This window comes from Dermacentor albipictus, chromosome 5, assembly GCF_038994185.2.
Source record: "Dermacentor albipictus isolate Rhodes 1998 colony chromosome 5, USDA_Dalb.pri_finalv2, whole genome shotgun sequence".
In the NCBI taxonomy this organism is placed as follows: domain Eukaryota; kingdom Metazoa; phylum Arthropoda; class Arachnida; order Ixodida; family Ixodidae; genus Dermacentor; species Dermacentor albipictus.
Genome location: NC_091825.1, coordinates 30,112,489 through 30,126,427, shown reverse-complemented (window position 1 = coordinate 30,126,427; position 13,939 = coordinate 30,112,489). Strand labels below are relative to the sequence as shown.

Sequence of the window (13,939 nt, the reverse complement as noted above, 5' to 3'; positions counted from 1 at the left end):
ACTCAATATGCTGACTGTTTAAAATGTTTGGATAAAGATGGTGTGAACAGGCACTGTGCTTGATATAGTTGCATCTAGCATATGATCTGCACCATGGACATACAAAAGTATTAGCAAAGCTTATTCATGAAATATTCATGTGATGGTGGCCAAAATTCTGGCTCCTATTATACAGGGTGTCCACATGAAACCTCCTTGATTCTAAAATGAAGTAAAAAAACAAGAACTATGATACATAAAAACCTGCAGTTTGTGGCAGCATGTAAAACAGTCCAAAAAACCTCTTCTACATTTTTTTCTAACCTCCTTTTTTATTTCAGGTGTTGAATAAATACCAAAAATGAGAACACTTCAAGATAGAGCCCATTGTTTGGTGTGGTATGTGGAAACGAAGTCACCCATTGCTGTGCAACAAAATTTTCGATGTGAATTTCTACAGAAACCACCAGACTTCTAATCACTCAATAAGTCTGGTGGTTTCCATAGAAATCAACGTCGAAAATCCGCATCACACCTTCTTTTGCCAGTCTGATCTGACCGGTGCTTGGCACAGAGGCACCTGAATTAGAGGCCTTACCTGCTTCTTAATGTTGGGAAAATGACGGCAATATTAATTTGAGGGGTTTTATATACCGAAACTGCATGGTGAGCAATAAGGGCTTTGACCAGCAGCTGAGGAGATGAACATCTTTGCATTTCCTTTATTTATTTATTTATTTATTTATTTATTTATTTATTTATTTATTTATTCATTTATTTATTTTATTTTTATTTTTATTTTTTTATTTACAATACTGCTACTCTCATTTGAGAGCATGGAAGTTGGGCGATACAGTACACATGTAAATCAGTACGCATCTACAGGTTTTCCCGCTCAATTTAATCCAAGCGCCAGTCAATTTAATCTGAGCGCCAGTCAATTTAATCTAAGCGCCAGTCAATTTAATCCAAGTGCCAGTGATTTTAATCCGAGCGCCACTCAATTTAATCCAAACGCCACTCAATTTAATCCGAACGCCAGCCGAAATAATCCAAACACCAGTGAATTTATTCCAGACACAACGGAATTCAAGAACCTGTGGATTTCAAGATTTCTGAAAATTTGTGAACATATTATGAGTTAACACCTTGAAAATGAAGATCGAGGTGGTAGACCAGTAGCTATCCTGCCACGGGACTAACGCCAACTTTAGGAGGTGTTGAAGCGAAAAGCTTCAGCCGGCGTATGTCTGAATTGGCTCCGTAAGCATGTTCGGAGTAGAATTGGCTCCGTAAGCATGTTCGAAGTAGAATTGGCTCCGTAAGCATGTTCGGAGGCGGCGCAGGCGGCCACTGCCGCGCGCTTGGCGTCATCGTTTGACGTTCGCCGCAAGCGCGTGTTTATCGCAGAGGCGGACTTATAACCGCTTGCCGGAGAATATACGTGCGCTTTCAATATGGAAGAAAAAGAGAGTGATACTACCGATACAGAAAGCTGTGTTTATGGCTTTACAGAAATCGCAAGACAATGTGCCCAACAATGATGAATAAAGAAGTTTAATAATCCTGCATAACTTATGGTATATATCATTGATAAGCAATTTGCATAACTAAACAAGGCACATGTATAGCATAAACATAAGCTAACCAAAGCATATCCATAAGTGAAACGGTGAGCATAACCATAAGCTAATCCGTAAGCATATCCATAACTTAAACCATAAGCATATTCATAAGTTATACCGTAAGCATATCCATAGGCTATATCATAAAGCATAACCATAAGCTAAACCTTTAGCATAACGGCTAAATCATAAAGCATAACTGTAAGCTAAATCATTCGCATCACCGAACCTTTTCCCTTTGAGATATACAGGCTTAACCTTAGCTAAGCCCCAGCCAATTTTTTGTGTATTTTCTACTTAGTTATGAGAGCGACACAGCAGATGACAATTGTCGAAATTAATTGAGAGGAAACGTCAGCATGAGTACGTCGAGTTAATAGTACACATGCGATTTGGTCATGGCTGTCAAACGAAACAATAAAGGTTGATTCAATGATAATCACTAGGCCCTCGCCAGGAGGCTTCGGTCGCTAGCGAATACGATTCACTATTCTACTGCCACATCCGCAGCCTCCAATCAAAGACGTCATCAGTACCGTTAAAACAGTCATGAATACCATTTAATTGCATAACTGATATGGTCGAGTCACTAGTGATCACAAGTGAAATACAATGTGCAGTTCGTGGTTCTTGGTGTTTCGCGCAACATAACGTCATATACATGCAATGAAATACCATGAAACGAGTGACTCACTATGCCTATATAAACTCGTATTCTTAAGTCACTGGTGAATATTATTCGCCTATTTTACTATGCCTGAGACAGCTTTCCCTCGTGAGTGCTGTCAGTAGTATCAATGAAGCTGCAGAAGGACGAGCATTTTTGCGTTACCACTGCCAATTGATACCGCCGAGTTTTTATCATAACTAAGTGATGCGCTCATTGCGATGTTCTCGAATTTTCATGCCGAATAGCGTCATAGATATCAAATTAAATGTCATTCAGACGGCTATTCACTAACTATAATTTATTAACTATAGGAGATACTAAGATTGATTCACTCTAGAGATAAATAATTACTTTGTGTAGTTTGATGGTCACAGCCATCATATATGCACGCCGTCAATAGTATAAATTAAAGTGTCAATAAATGATAGTTTTAATGAGTCAATATTGCTAACTGACATTGCAGAGCCATTAATGATCACTAGCGATAAGCTCTGCTCGGTGTTCTCGCACTTTTATGATGCATAGCGTCATGCATGTCAAAGGAAACTTTTAAACAATAATCCAATTATGATCATTTACGATCAGTGAGAATTTGGTCTGCTATACCATTGCTACCTGATAGTGAAGAGTGCTTTGTGATCACTAGTGAAACAATGTTGTGCCACTAGTTATCACTAGCGACTAGTGACGTTATGTTGCGCAAAACACCAAGAACCACGATCTGCACATTGCATTTCACTTGTGATCACTAGTGACTCGACCATATCAGTTATGCAAATAAATGGTATTCATGACTGTTTTAACGGTACTGATGACAAGGTCTTTGATTGCAGGCTGCGGACACCGCAGTAGAATAGTGAATCGTATTCGCTAGCGACCGAAGCCTCCTGGCGAGGGCCTAGTGATTATCATTGAATCAACCTTTATTGTTTCGTTTGATAGCCATGACCAAATCGCATGTGTACCCTTAACTCGACGTACTCATGCTGACGTTTCCTCTCAATTAATTTCGACAATTGTCATCTGCTGTGTCACTCTCATAACAAAGTAGAAAATACAAAAAAAAATTGGCTGGGGCTTAGCTATGGTTAAGCCTGGATATCTTGAAGGGAAAAGGTTCGCTGATGCTTATGGTTTAGCTTATGGTTACGCTTTATGATTTAGCCTAAGGTTATGCTCACGGTTTCACTTATGGATATGCTTTGGTTAGCTTATGTTTATGCTATACATGTACCTTGTTTAGTTATGCAAATTGCTTATCAATGATATAAACCATAATTTATGCAGGATTAATAAACTTCTTTATTCATCATTATTGGGCACATTTTCTTGCGATTTCTGTACAGCTATAAACACAGCTTTCTGTATCGGTAGTATCACTCTCTTTTTCTTCCATGTTGAAAGCGCACGTATATTCTCCGGCAAGCGGTTATAAGTCCGCCTCTGCGATAAACACGCGCTTGCGGCGAACGTCAAACGATGACGCCAAGCGCGCGGCAGTGGCCGCCTGAGCCGCCTCCGAACATGCTTACGGAGCCAATTCTACTTCGAACATGCTTACGGAGCCAATTCTACTCCGAACATGCTTACGGAGCCAATTCGACTCCGAACATGCTTACGGAGCCAATTCAGACATACGCCGGCTGAAGCTTTTCGCTTCAAAACCTCCAAAAGTTGTCGTTAGTCCCGTGGCAGGATAGCTACTGGTCTACCACCTCGATCTTCATTTTCAAGGTGTTAACTCATAATATGTTCACAAATTTTCAGAAGTCTTGAAATCCAAAGGTTCTTGAATTCCGTTGTGTCTGGATTAAATTCACTGGCACTTGGATTATTTCGGCTGGCGTTTGGATTAAATTGAGTGGCGTTTGGATTAAATTGAGTGGCGCTCGGATTAAAATCACTGGCACTTGGATTAAGTTGATTGGCGCTTAGATTAAATTGACTGGCGCTCGGATTAAATTGACTGGCGCTTGGATTAAATTGAGCGGGAAAACCTGTAGTACGCTGTATTGAAATGCGACTATGCAAACAGCAACCAAGCCTGTGACCTCGTCCCTAGCTGCTTAATGCAACTGATTTCCAGCCAGCTAGGCAGATCCTTGCGACCATATGTGCATGCATAATCAGTTATGTATTAGTGCCAAACATATGAGTGGTGCCAAAGATTACCTGCTACGATACAGTAGAAGACATAAGACGACGGCTCTTTAGGCCAAGTGCTTCAGAATAAGACTGCATAATTAAAGCAGAGCAGTGGGGATGAATAGCTTAGTATTTGCTTGGTTGCACATTATTCGTGCCAGTAGACATCACAAACTGGGTGATAATCACCAATTACCAACTCAATTAGGTAAGATTTTCTCATTAATGTTCCACTTAATTACTTTTAAGACACATGGCGATTGGTTGGTTGGGTAATTTGGGTTCAATGGTACAAAGGCAAGTAAGGTCATACTGCGCCAGTCACAAGACAAAAGGAAACGCAACGTTAGAGCAGGTGAAACTGCATTACGTTATAGTTTTTGAAAATAACCAGTCTTCTCTAAAAAGTCGAACAGGTTAAAATTTTGCGATTGGAAAATTGTAGGCGGCCACTACTAAAGGCATGCCCAATTATGCACCGAAAGACTGGCACCACTTTCAAGGTACTCCTCTTTAAGGTGAGCCACAAGATAATGTCATGTTTTTCATAGTTTTGCTCCACAATGTGCAAGAAAAAGGCTTTCTGGAAAAATAATCAGTGGAACATTGTCGATGCATTCAACTATGTTTGCAAACAGGTTTTCAGAACAGGCATTATTTTAAGAAAAATCTACAAAGTGAAAATGCCTTGAATGTTTATTGTTTTCTAAGCACCAGTTGCAATGTGTTCCCTACAGTAATTAGTAAAATGCTAGTTGGATAATTTTAACTAATTAATTCAAATGAAGTTATTGGGCTTTATGTGCCAAAAACACAATATGATTATGAGGCATGCCATAATGGGGGACTCTGACTTAGTTTTGACCACCTGGGGCACGAGCATTTTTTGCATTTCGTCCCCATCGAGATGCGGCCACTGCGGCCGGGATTAACTAATTAATGAATTAAGAAGTGATAATCGCACAGCTCCTGGTGCCCGCGGAGGTGCAAGTAATGCGCCATTAAAACAGTAATTTTGCTATCTCTAAAGCACGGTTTCAATACTTATGTTGCACCTTCACCAAAGCACCGGGTAATTGATTTCTCAAGTTTATTCAGGAAGGCAGGTCAAATTTGGCACTCTAAGGCATTGCAGATAGTTCACAAAAGAGGCTATCAAATACCCTTTAGCCACCAGTCAAGCTACACTACTCTGATTAAGTCTGAACATTACAGTATCCAAATTGCAGCCACATATTTTTTTACAGGTGCACGGTGGCACTTTTTTTCAGTCAACTGACTGCTTTCATTCTAACCAAGAAGCTGATAGTGGCATCTGTACAGCGACTGCTGTAGCGCGACCATACTACGCACAGTTCTATGAGCTTGAAGGAAACAGCACTAAAAAACAGGATGGTGAGGAGAAGATGCAAACAGGGCGTTGGTCTCCTCTTGTCACCATCCTGTTTTTTAGCGCTCTTTCACTGTTTCCTTGAAGTTCAGTAGTGTACCAACCACCCCAATACAACATGCTGCTGCAGTTTCATGGCCTTTTCTATGATGCATTGAAACAGCTGGCCTGAATGCAACATTCCAACGCATGCTCAGTCACACCAGTGCTGTGTGTAACCTGAAGTTATCCATGCAGTGCAGCTTAATATGTTCTACGCATGCTAGCAAACTGTGGAAGTTTCATTCTGATATCTCGCTCGGTTTCTTATTTTTATTTTTCACACTTGATTTTTTTTTTTGCCTTTCGCATTGTTTGCAGCATTGGGATGATGTTTTCTGAGTGGGGCGTTGTCGTGTGTGCATTGCTTTATATTTTGCTGGTGACCAATTTTTCACCGGATCATCACTGTTATCAAGGCATTACTCAGCACATGCCATGCGTACTGTATTTAAACGTTCTCGTATGCTGTCGCCAGCTCTACTAAAAGAGACTTATCTTATCAGACTACCTGTTTCATGTGGCTAGTGTTACACATTCCCAAATGTGCTCAAGCAATAGCGATTGCACTGGAATGTGCAGTGATACGCACACATGTAGCAGACGTACTTGACCCATGAGCTCAGGCACAACGTCCACCGACTGTGGTCACTGCTCTTGTTGTGATTTGACTGTTACTCGTCTTTAGAGGCACAGGTTCGTCCAATGCAGACTTCGATACTTGACTGACAGTTTTGGCAGTGTCTGGTTATTCACCGTTACTGCAATGTGCAATATCAAGCATGTGTAGTTTGGCTGTAGAAAAACGCTGCTAATATGCAAGTTACAAAGTAAGCATAACTATTTTAAGAGTATAAAAAGTTTCAGCTGATTTTTTATAACATAATATATTGCAGCATGTTGAGTATGCATCCACAGTGAAGTCCCGTTTCTGACAGACTAAAAAGAGAACCTCCTGGTAGTCCTAACTTAAAAACTAAAAACAAGTAAACAAACAAACAAACTTTAAAACAATGCATTTCGGAGCTCAATAGCTAAAAATTAGAAGAGAACCGAAAAAGCTAGTGTCCATAGCTAGGAACAATTGTCATAAGGGCAGTAAATGGAACGATTGCACTGACTAAAAAATTTAACTAAAATGTGATCTTCAAGTAGACAAACAATATTTTCTTTACACAAGTTGCTAATAAAGTTCATAGTATAATGTAGATAAATAATTGGTCATAAATTTGCCATAATTTGTTCTTCGATTAAGTAGTGAGTAGTTCAATGCAAACCATGTGAAACTGCAACTAGGAAATTGGCAGTTAGTAAATTGTGGGAATGGAAGCTTTTCACAAATTAATCTATAAGCCTTTCAATGTAGCAAGTCTCCTATAAAAAAAAGAAAGAAATGATTCAATATGGTCTCTTCTCATGTTAAGACAAAAAAGTGTGCACACTGTGACATTAAAAACACCACAGAATTCTAATAATTGCTGCCGTATAGGAGGACAAGAGCTTTTTTGTTTTTCTTCATAAGTGTGTCCCATTTCAGGTCTTCTTTTCTTTTCTTTTTCTCTAGCGAATGAAAGAGTAATGAATAAATGTATCACACTAGTGATTTGTTAGTTTGCGCAGTTCAATTCTGCTTATTTCTTTCAGAATGCACACTGGGCCAAATTGCTTAACAAGTATTTACCCAACAAATGGGACAATTGCTAGTAAAAAGCATGTCCAACACAGCAAAATGAATGAGGAATACTCGCTACGAGCCAACCAAGCACAATGGAGGCACTACAGCTCAAGACATAGCAACTTGAACAATGGGCTCTCAAGACAACGGCTCGTCAAACAAAGGCGCCCACTCAGCTGTGACACACCTCGAGTCTCGCGTCAGCGAGCAGGATAGCCTGCTGCAAGATAGCGTGCCGAAAACAGACAGGTGAGCATCACAATACACTGGCAACGTAGGTAATGTCGCACTGTTGCTTGCTATGTTATATCTCAATCCTCTAGTTAGCACATATATATATACATATATAATATAATTTTTTTTTTCAGAGCAAACAGCTTTCCCTGCCACGCTTGGCTCCAATCCTATGCATCTTCTGTTTGTGCCTCAATATGCGAGCCCTTTACTCCTTGCCACTGTCGTTCAGTGTTTGCAAACAAGCAATGGGATGGAATAACATGGGCTATGCCCATTGGGGCTTGGCATCCCAAACCAATGAGATGCCATAGTACATAGCTCTGGATTAAAAAAAAGTATTGGCACGACATTTCCAACTTGTCTCTTGTTTTTCCTTAGTAATAAAGGAAGGTTAAAGCTCTAAACTACTGGAAAGTGTCAAAACGTTCAATGCAACTTACACTAATACTTGTTTTTGTAAACCAGTGTTTCAGTTTCATTATCGAGGAGGCCTGTGGATGCATCATGATTCATTATTTCACCCTGTTGCTGTCACATGTGAGCACAGCCAGCATAAATGTGCACAGCACTCCTGTTAATTCTTTTATGGACTCCTTATACACTCTGTTTTATGATGTCGCAAAACATTATGATGATGACACGATACACAATGATGACATTACGCCACTGACACTGAGAGCTAGTATTGGGATACAACTTTCGTGTCAAATTACTAAGATACTGTACATTTCCAACTTGCCCAGTACAGGATGTGCACAGCATAGTTTGAACTCTGAAAGTATGTGCCAATGGTCACTGCTGCAAGGACACACCAGGCAAGCTTGACATTGGTTTTGGCAGGCTCCTTATTTTCTTTTTGTGTGTGTGCGTATTAGACAAAAAATTTAATGAAAGCTGGTACAATTATTATTTTGTAGCAGTAATATAGTAGTAGTAGTAGTAGTAGTAGTAGTAGTAGTAGTAGTAGTAGTAGTAGTAGTAGTAGTAGTAGTAGTAGTAGTAGTAGTAGTACATAGTACCAGTTGTACTAATAAAGAATGATATCAACAACAGCAAGTTTATGGCAGAATGAAGATCCCTTCTGGAACTTTCTAGTTAATTCTGTCCTGCATAGACCAAACTCAGCCTACATCTGCAAATGTTCTAATCTCATTGCTGCATCAAGTCCTCTGCTTTCCATGACAGTGTTCCTGTTCTGTTCATTCACATCAGCATCCTTCATTCACTTAACAACTTAAAATTGTGGACAACAAAGCGATGACATACTGCGCATGTCACCAGTGTTTGCAATCTGTCATAAATAAATAAATAAATAAATAAATAAATAAATAAATAAATAAATACTCTTGCTTTAGTACCTATAGACTGCCATTTATCTGCTCTAGCTCTGCCACATAACCTGCCCAACTCCACTTCTTAATCTTAATCGTAATAAAAATACCACATAAAAGGCTGATTACAGAAGAGCAAATCAAGGTCAAAGTTAATTATTATTATCTTAAATTTCATGCCAACACTAGTGCGTCAGTGTGACATGAAATTCAAAGTATCTTTTTTTATTCCATTTGAGAAGTTTGGCTCAGCGGAAGTTCTTCAAACTTACTAGGTTTAGTCCTTGAACCTTTTAGAATACAATGCAGTTAACTTTTACCGGTAAGATATTAACTAGGCCCGAAAAGACAGCACCAAATCCATGATGTCAGGGCAATCTGGTGCAGCAACTTCAAGGTAGCTTCGGCATTAGTCTTTCACTTCTGCACATTTTTTTTTCTTATTAAGTACCTTTTCACGATAAGAGTGATTCTTTAGGTATTGTGCTAGGGGAATTTACTATACAGCTCCAAAAATGTTTCTTTTTAGTCATTCACATAGTCGCGGCCCTTAATGGGACCAAAACGGAAATAGATAAATTAGACACGCTCATGCACAAAAGAGTCAAAAGGGTGCTAGGCATGCCAATCATGGCTAGCACAGAGAAAATCATGACGTCGGGAGTACACAACACAACTTCGGAATTAATAGAAGCACAAAGATCAGCACAAATTATTAGATTATCAAACTCCAAAGCAGGCAGAAGACTGGTGGATGCGGCAGGCCTCCGTCCCAGCTTCAATCAGGGAGATACAATGCAACTTGATATTCAAACAAGGAACTCCTTTACTGTAGACTCTTTTCCAAGAAATGTCCACCCCCAACACAATAAAGGTAGAAGGTTAGCAAGGGTTAGAGCTTTCTTAAAGAACATATCCGGAACGGAGACCTTTGTTGATGCGGCGCGACACACCAGTGCCGGCAACGACCTGTTGCCTGAACAACGACCTGTTGTAACAGGTTGTTGTCTGAATATTAGATTGTCTGAGCATAGGCGCTCGCTAACGGGTAATGCCTACTCGCATGTCGCACGGCATTGCTCTGAACATGGGTGCACTCCAATCTATAAAAACACCACAATACTTTCCGCGCATAAAAATCAGACCACGAGGGAGATTATTGAGGCCTACTATATCAGGAAATAAGGGTCGCATTGTGTAAGCATGCCATCGTTAAACTTGCATGACAGTGAATTTGAATTTTTAAGCCGCCTCATAGTGTAGCATTACATTACAGGGTTTTGCCTTTTTTTTTGCCTGCGCACTGATGATGACGCCATCGATGGGAGAGCACGTGGCTATGGGTTGTGTACATAAGTTTGTGTATGCCTTCGAATGGAGTTAGTTGTGAGTTCAGCGCTGTCCTGTGTGTTCCTGCCTTCTGTTTTCGTCTTATTGTGCTGCTCCTTCAAGATGTACAACCAGTACCAACTCGCCCAAATGTCGATCCTTCATATGCCACGACGGGATGGTGTCTTGGGCGAGTTCAGGAGAGCTCGTCCACAGTGACCCTCTATTTACTTTTCATGAAATCACATCTCATTACTGAGGGAATAGGCAGAGCTTTCCCTTCCCCCATCATAAGTTCAACAGATCACAAGCTTAGAACAACAGAAAGCTGAGCTAGTTGGTAAGGATTCATTATGCAAAATAGAAGTGAGGCATGCAGACAGGACACACGAGTAGAGAAGTAGACAACACGAACGCCAACTATCAACTGAAGGGAGCACTGAGGCGAAAAAAGAAAGAAGACACAAAACTCATCTGCGCATGCTCAGGAATGGTAACACCACGTGTCAATCGGGTACACGTGCCGGTCTACACGTTCCTGAGCATGCGCAGATGAGTTTTGTGTCTTCTTTCTTTTTTCGCCTCAGTGCTCCCTTCAGTTGATAGTTGGCGTTCGTGTTGTCTACTTCTCTACTCTTGTGTCCTGTCTGCACGCCTCACTTCTATTTTGCATAATGATCACAAGCTAGCACGCTCCGTATGCTCCAGACGGGGTCCTAACCCTCTAGGGGCTTTCTGAACATGCTCCACCCGAACATTGATCCACTCTGCCCAGATTGTGGCACTGCATTTTGCTCATTAAATCACATGCTCTGGCAGTGCCCTGTGTTACACGATTTTAACTGAGAAGAAGACTGGATGAAGGTCATGACAGACCCGAAACAAGACGTCCAGCTCCTGGCTGTCCAGAGGGCCTGTCAACTAGCAGAGGGGCGTGGCCTTTCTGTTCCAACATGGGACTAGCCAACGGCTGGGTAGGGGCCTACTTAGCAGGCCTCCTGCCTAGCTCCTCAGGACCCCAATAAAGTTCTTTGCTACGACTACTACTACTTTAGCATTCCTTTTATTATGTCTGAACGTTAATCCACAGTTCAGACTCGGTACCTTAAGCATATGCCTACAGTTTTTTTCTATGTGAGTAAGCCTTGAAAAAGGCTGACTCATTTTGTAAGTGTGGCTGATTGAGTCCACTATATCTTGCGGCTGCCCGGTAAATTCAATTTAACTCAGTTTAATTTCCAGAAAATTTCTTGGAAGTTATTATTGGTGAAAAGTGGAATCAACCACTTGACGAGACCTATAATTCCCCCCCTAGACAGTAAGTGATGATGCAGGTAAGAATACAATACAAGACCATTTTTATGACAATGCAACAGAAAAAATTAAATCAAAAAGCAAAACAATGCAGCTTTCACTATAGCACACACACACAGAAAACTACTTGTCTTTGCTGTCTGCCACTAGACACTAAGGCAGTCTTCATCGCTGTACACTTATATATTGTCTCCTCAAAGCTGCCTTCTTTGCCACCTACACCAGTCTTTGAACAGGACTCATTATGAGGATTGTCCAATGATGATGACGAACCAGCAGTTAGTGCCAAGAATTTGGATTACATTATACACCTGCTTATCTCGTTTTCATTTCAATAAAAAACGAAGATAGCAACTTTGTCAACAATGCAAAGACATGCGTGATAGGTGGTGCAATGTTGTGCACAATAAGTCTTGCCCTCTATCATGCGGAATTGGTTGGAGCAAACATTTGCTGTGCACCTGAGCAATCTGTTTTTGAAACGAAGGGAATTTTCTTCTACATTGGCTCTCGCCCTTGTCTTTTTTGTTTGTGGAGGTGGCACTCGTGGTGGTGGCGAATATGGGAGAGACAGCATTTTTTTCCTCCACCTTTCTATACTGCCTTTTACTTCTTATCACTGGCTTCATTTAAATGCTTTCGTCTAGGTGCTGGTCGATGCAGAAGCCTTCAAAGCACGGCATAACGAAGTCATAGTGTGTCAACCAACCGTAGTAGCTGGTGGCATGACCACATTGTCTAGGTGCCGTATTCTTCTCTGCTGTAGCATTGGCAGAATGGCTGTGAGGTAAAACCTACGAGTGGTGGACCATGGGTTTGCAGTTGAAATTCTTACAGAGCACTACAACCTTTTGTTCTTCATTTATTTTGTTATAAACTTCGTGCAACGCACGAAGTTTATAACATTCTTCTGAACACTGTGATTCTTGTGATGAACACTGGCGATCCTGGTGGACGTGAAAACAACTAGGGGCATGAGCCAGCAATATAGCCCCAGCTGTGTAAAAAAAAGGCAAACAAACAGTGCAGGGAGGTATGTGCCCACCTTGCAGGACGGGCAGCTGGGGCAAAGCCAGGATGGCCCACTTGGAGAAGGAGACACACTGGACGGCTGTGTTCATGCGCCAGATGGAGAGCTCCAGGGAGCCGTCGTCCACCCGCTCGGCCACCACACTGATCAACGGGGGCCATTTCTTGGGGCTGCTGTAGCACAGGCCGTGCACCGTCCTGCACCGCAACATCAGGCACGTTGCTCAGCCCCAAACACATGAGTAGCCACAGTGTGCCCAAGAGTAGCCAAGAAACTATCCACTCCTCACTAGTCTGCAAGACAAGGGCCTGTATTCACAAAACTTCTGTTATGAAACAAGCTAAAAGAATAAAGTAAACTGTGGGATGATTTTTTTTTTTGTTTGTATGTTACAACAACATGAAGCCAACAGATGATGAACAGCCAGAGCGGGATAGGAGAAATTATCTGTCCTTTGTTAACTGAAATTTAGAAATTGCATGAAAAAGTGAAATGAAAGTGGACGAAAAGGCAATGTGCTTTAGGTAGGAGCCAAACCTTTTGCATTACATCTGTGATACGCTACCACTGGGCTGCCACAGTAGCCACACACATGCACGCTTGGGCATTTGTGCATGTGTACTAAACGTAGCTATCAAAATGTTGTCTGCAGTTGGCCACAGCAGCGGCAATTGTCTCATTATCAAGCCGATTGCCATCACAAAGAGCAGAGCCTGAATGATGGCCAATCAGGAAGGGCTCTTCAGTAGAAGGACTCTTGTGAATATAATATAGTCCTTGAAAGCAGCCAAGAAAGTAGCTCAGTGACAAACAAATGGTTGTCACAGAAACCCATGCTCTGCACTACTCAGTGCTGCAAACATGAGAGGCATGTTCGACTTAGTATTATGTTTAAACACATAAAAAAATTGGAATGCAGCCGAGTGCATCTCCAAAATTTTTGTTGCTAACAGACACCAACAGTATGTAACCAATTTGGTGCAAGCTAGCCAAGCCTGGAAACCCTGCCATAAGTTCATCATGCAAATCCACAAGGACAAACCAAATGCACATAGCACAAGCTCTAACTTCTTAATCATCAAATAACAGCATGCAAAATGAGGGACAAACGCAGAAGAGACATAAACATCGCTCTGTTTGTCTCTAGTTTTGTGTGCTGTTATTAGATGATCATG

At 41.1% G+C, this 13,939-nt stretch overlaps 1 protein-coding gene and 1 long non-coding RNA gene across 8 annotated transcripts in view; one reads left to right on the top strand and one right to left on the bottom strand.

Annotated features, from left to right (window-relative positions):
• Window positions 1-12,924, top strand: part of LOC135913840 (uncharacterized) — a 32,184-nt gene extending 19,260 nt beyond the window's left edge. For 2 of the 3 annotated variants that reach the window (XR_010568131.1, XR_010568132.1), the window contains 3 exons: window positions 321-378; window positions 7,493-7,772; window positions 12,787-12,924. This is a non-coding gene — a long non-coding RNA (uncharacterized lncRNA). Of the gene's footprint in view, window positions 1-320; window positions 379-7,492; window positions 7,773-7,891; window positions 8,089-12,786 lie in introns of those variants that run through there. The other variant, XR_011514429.1, reaches the window with a different exon arrangement.
• LOC135913839 (WD repeat and coiled-coil-containing protein-like) overlaps window positions 1-13,939 on the bottom strand; it is a 90,179-nt gene that overhangs the window by 69,150 nt on the left and 7,090 nt on the right. For all 5 annotated transcript variants that reach the window (XM_065446532.1, XM_065446534.1, XM_065446535.1 and 2 more), the window contains exon 3: window positions 12,780-12,961. In XM_065446532.1, coding sequence (XP_065302604.1) covers window positions 12,780-12,961 — 182 coding nt within the window. The remainder of the gene's footprint in view (window positions 1-12,779; window positions 12,962-13,939) is intronic.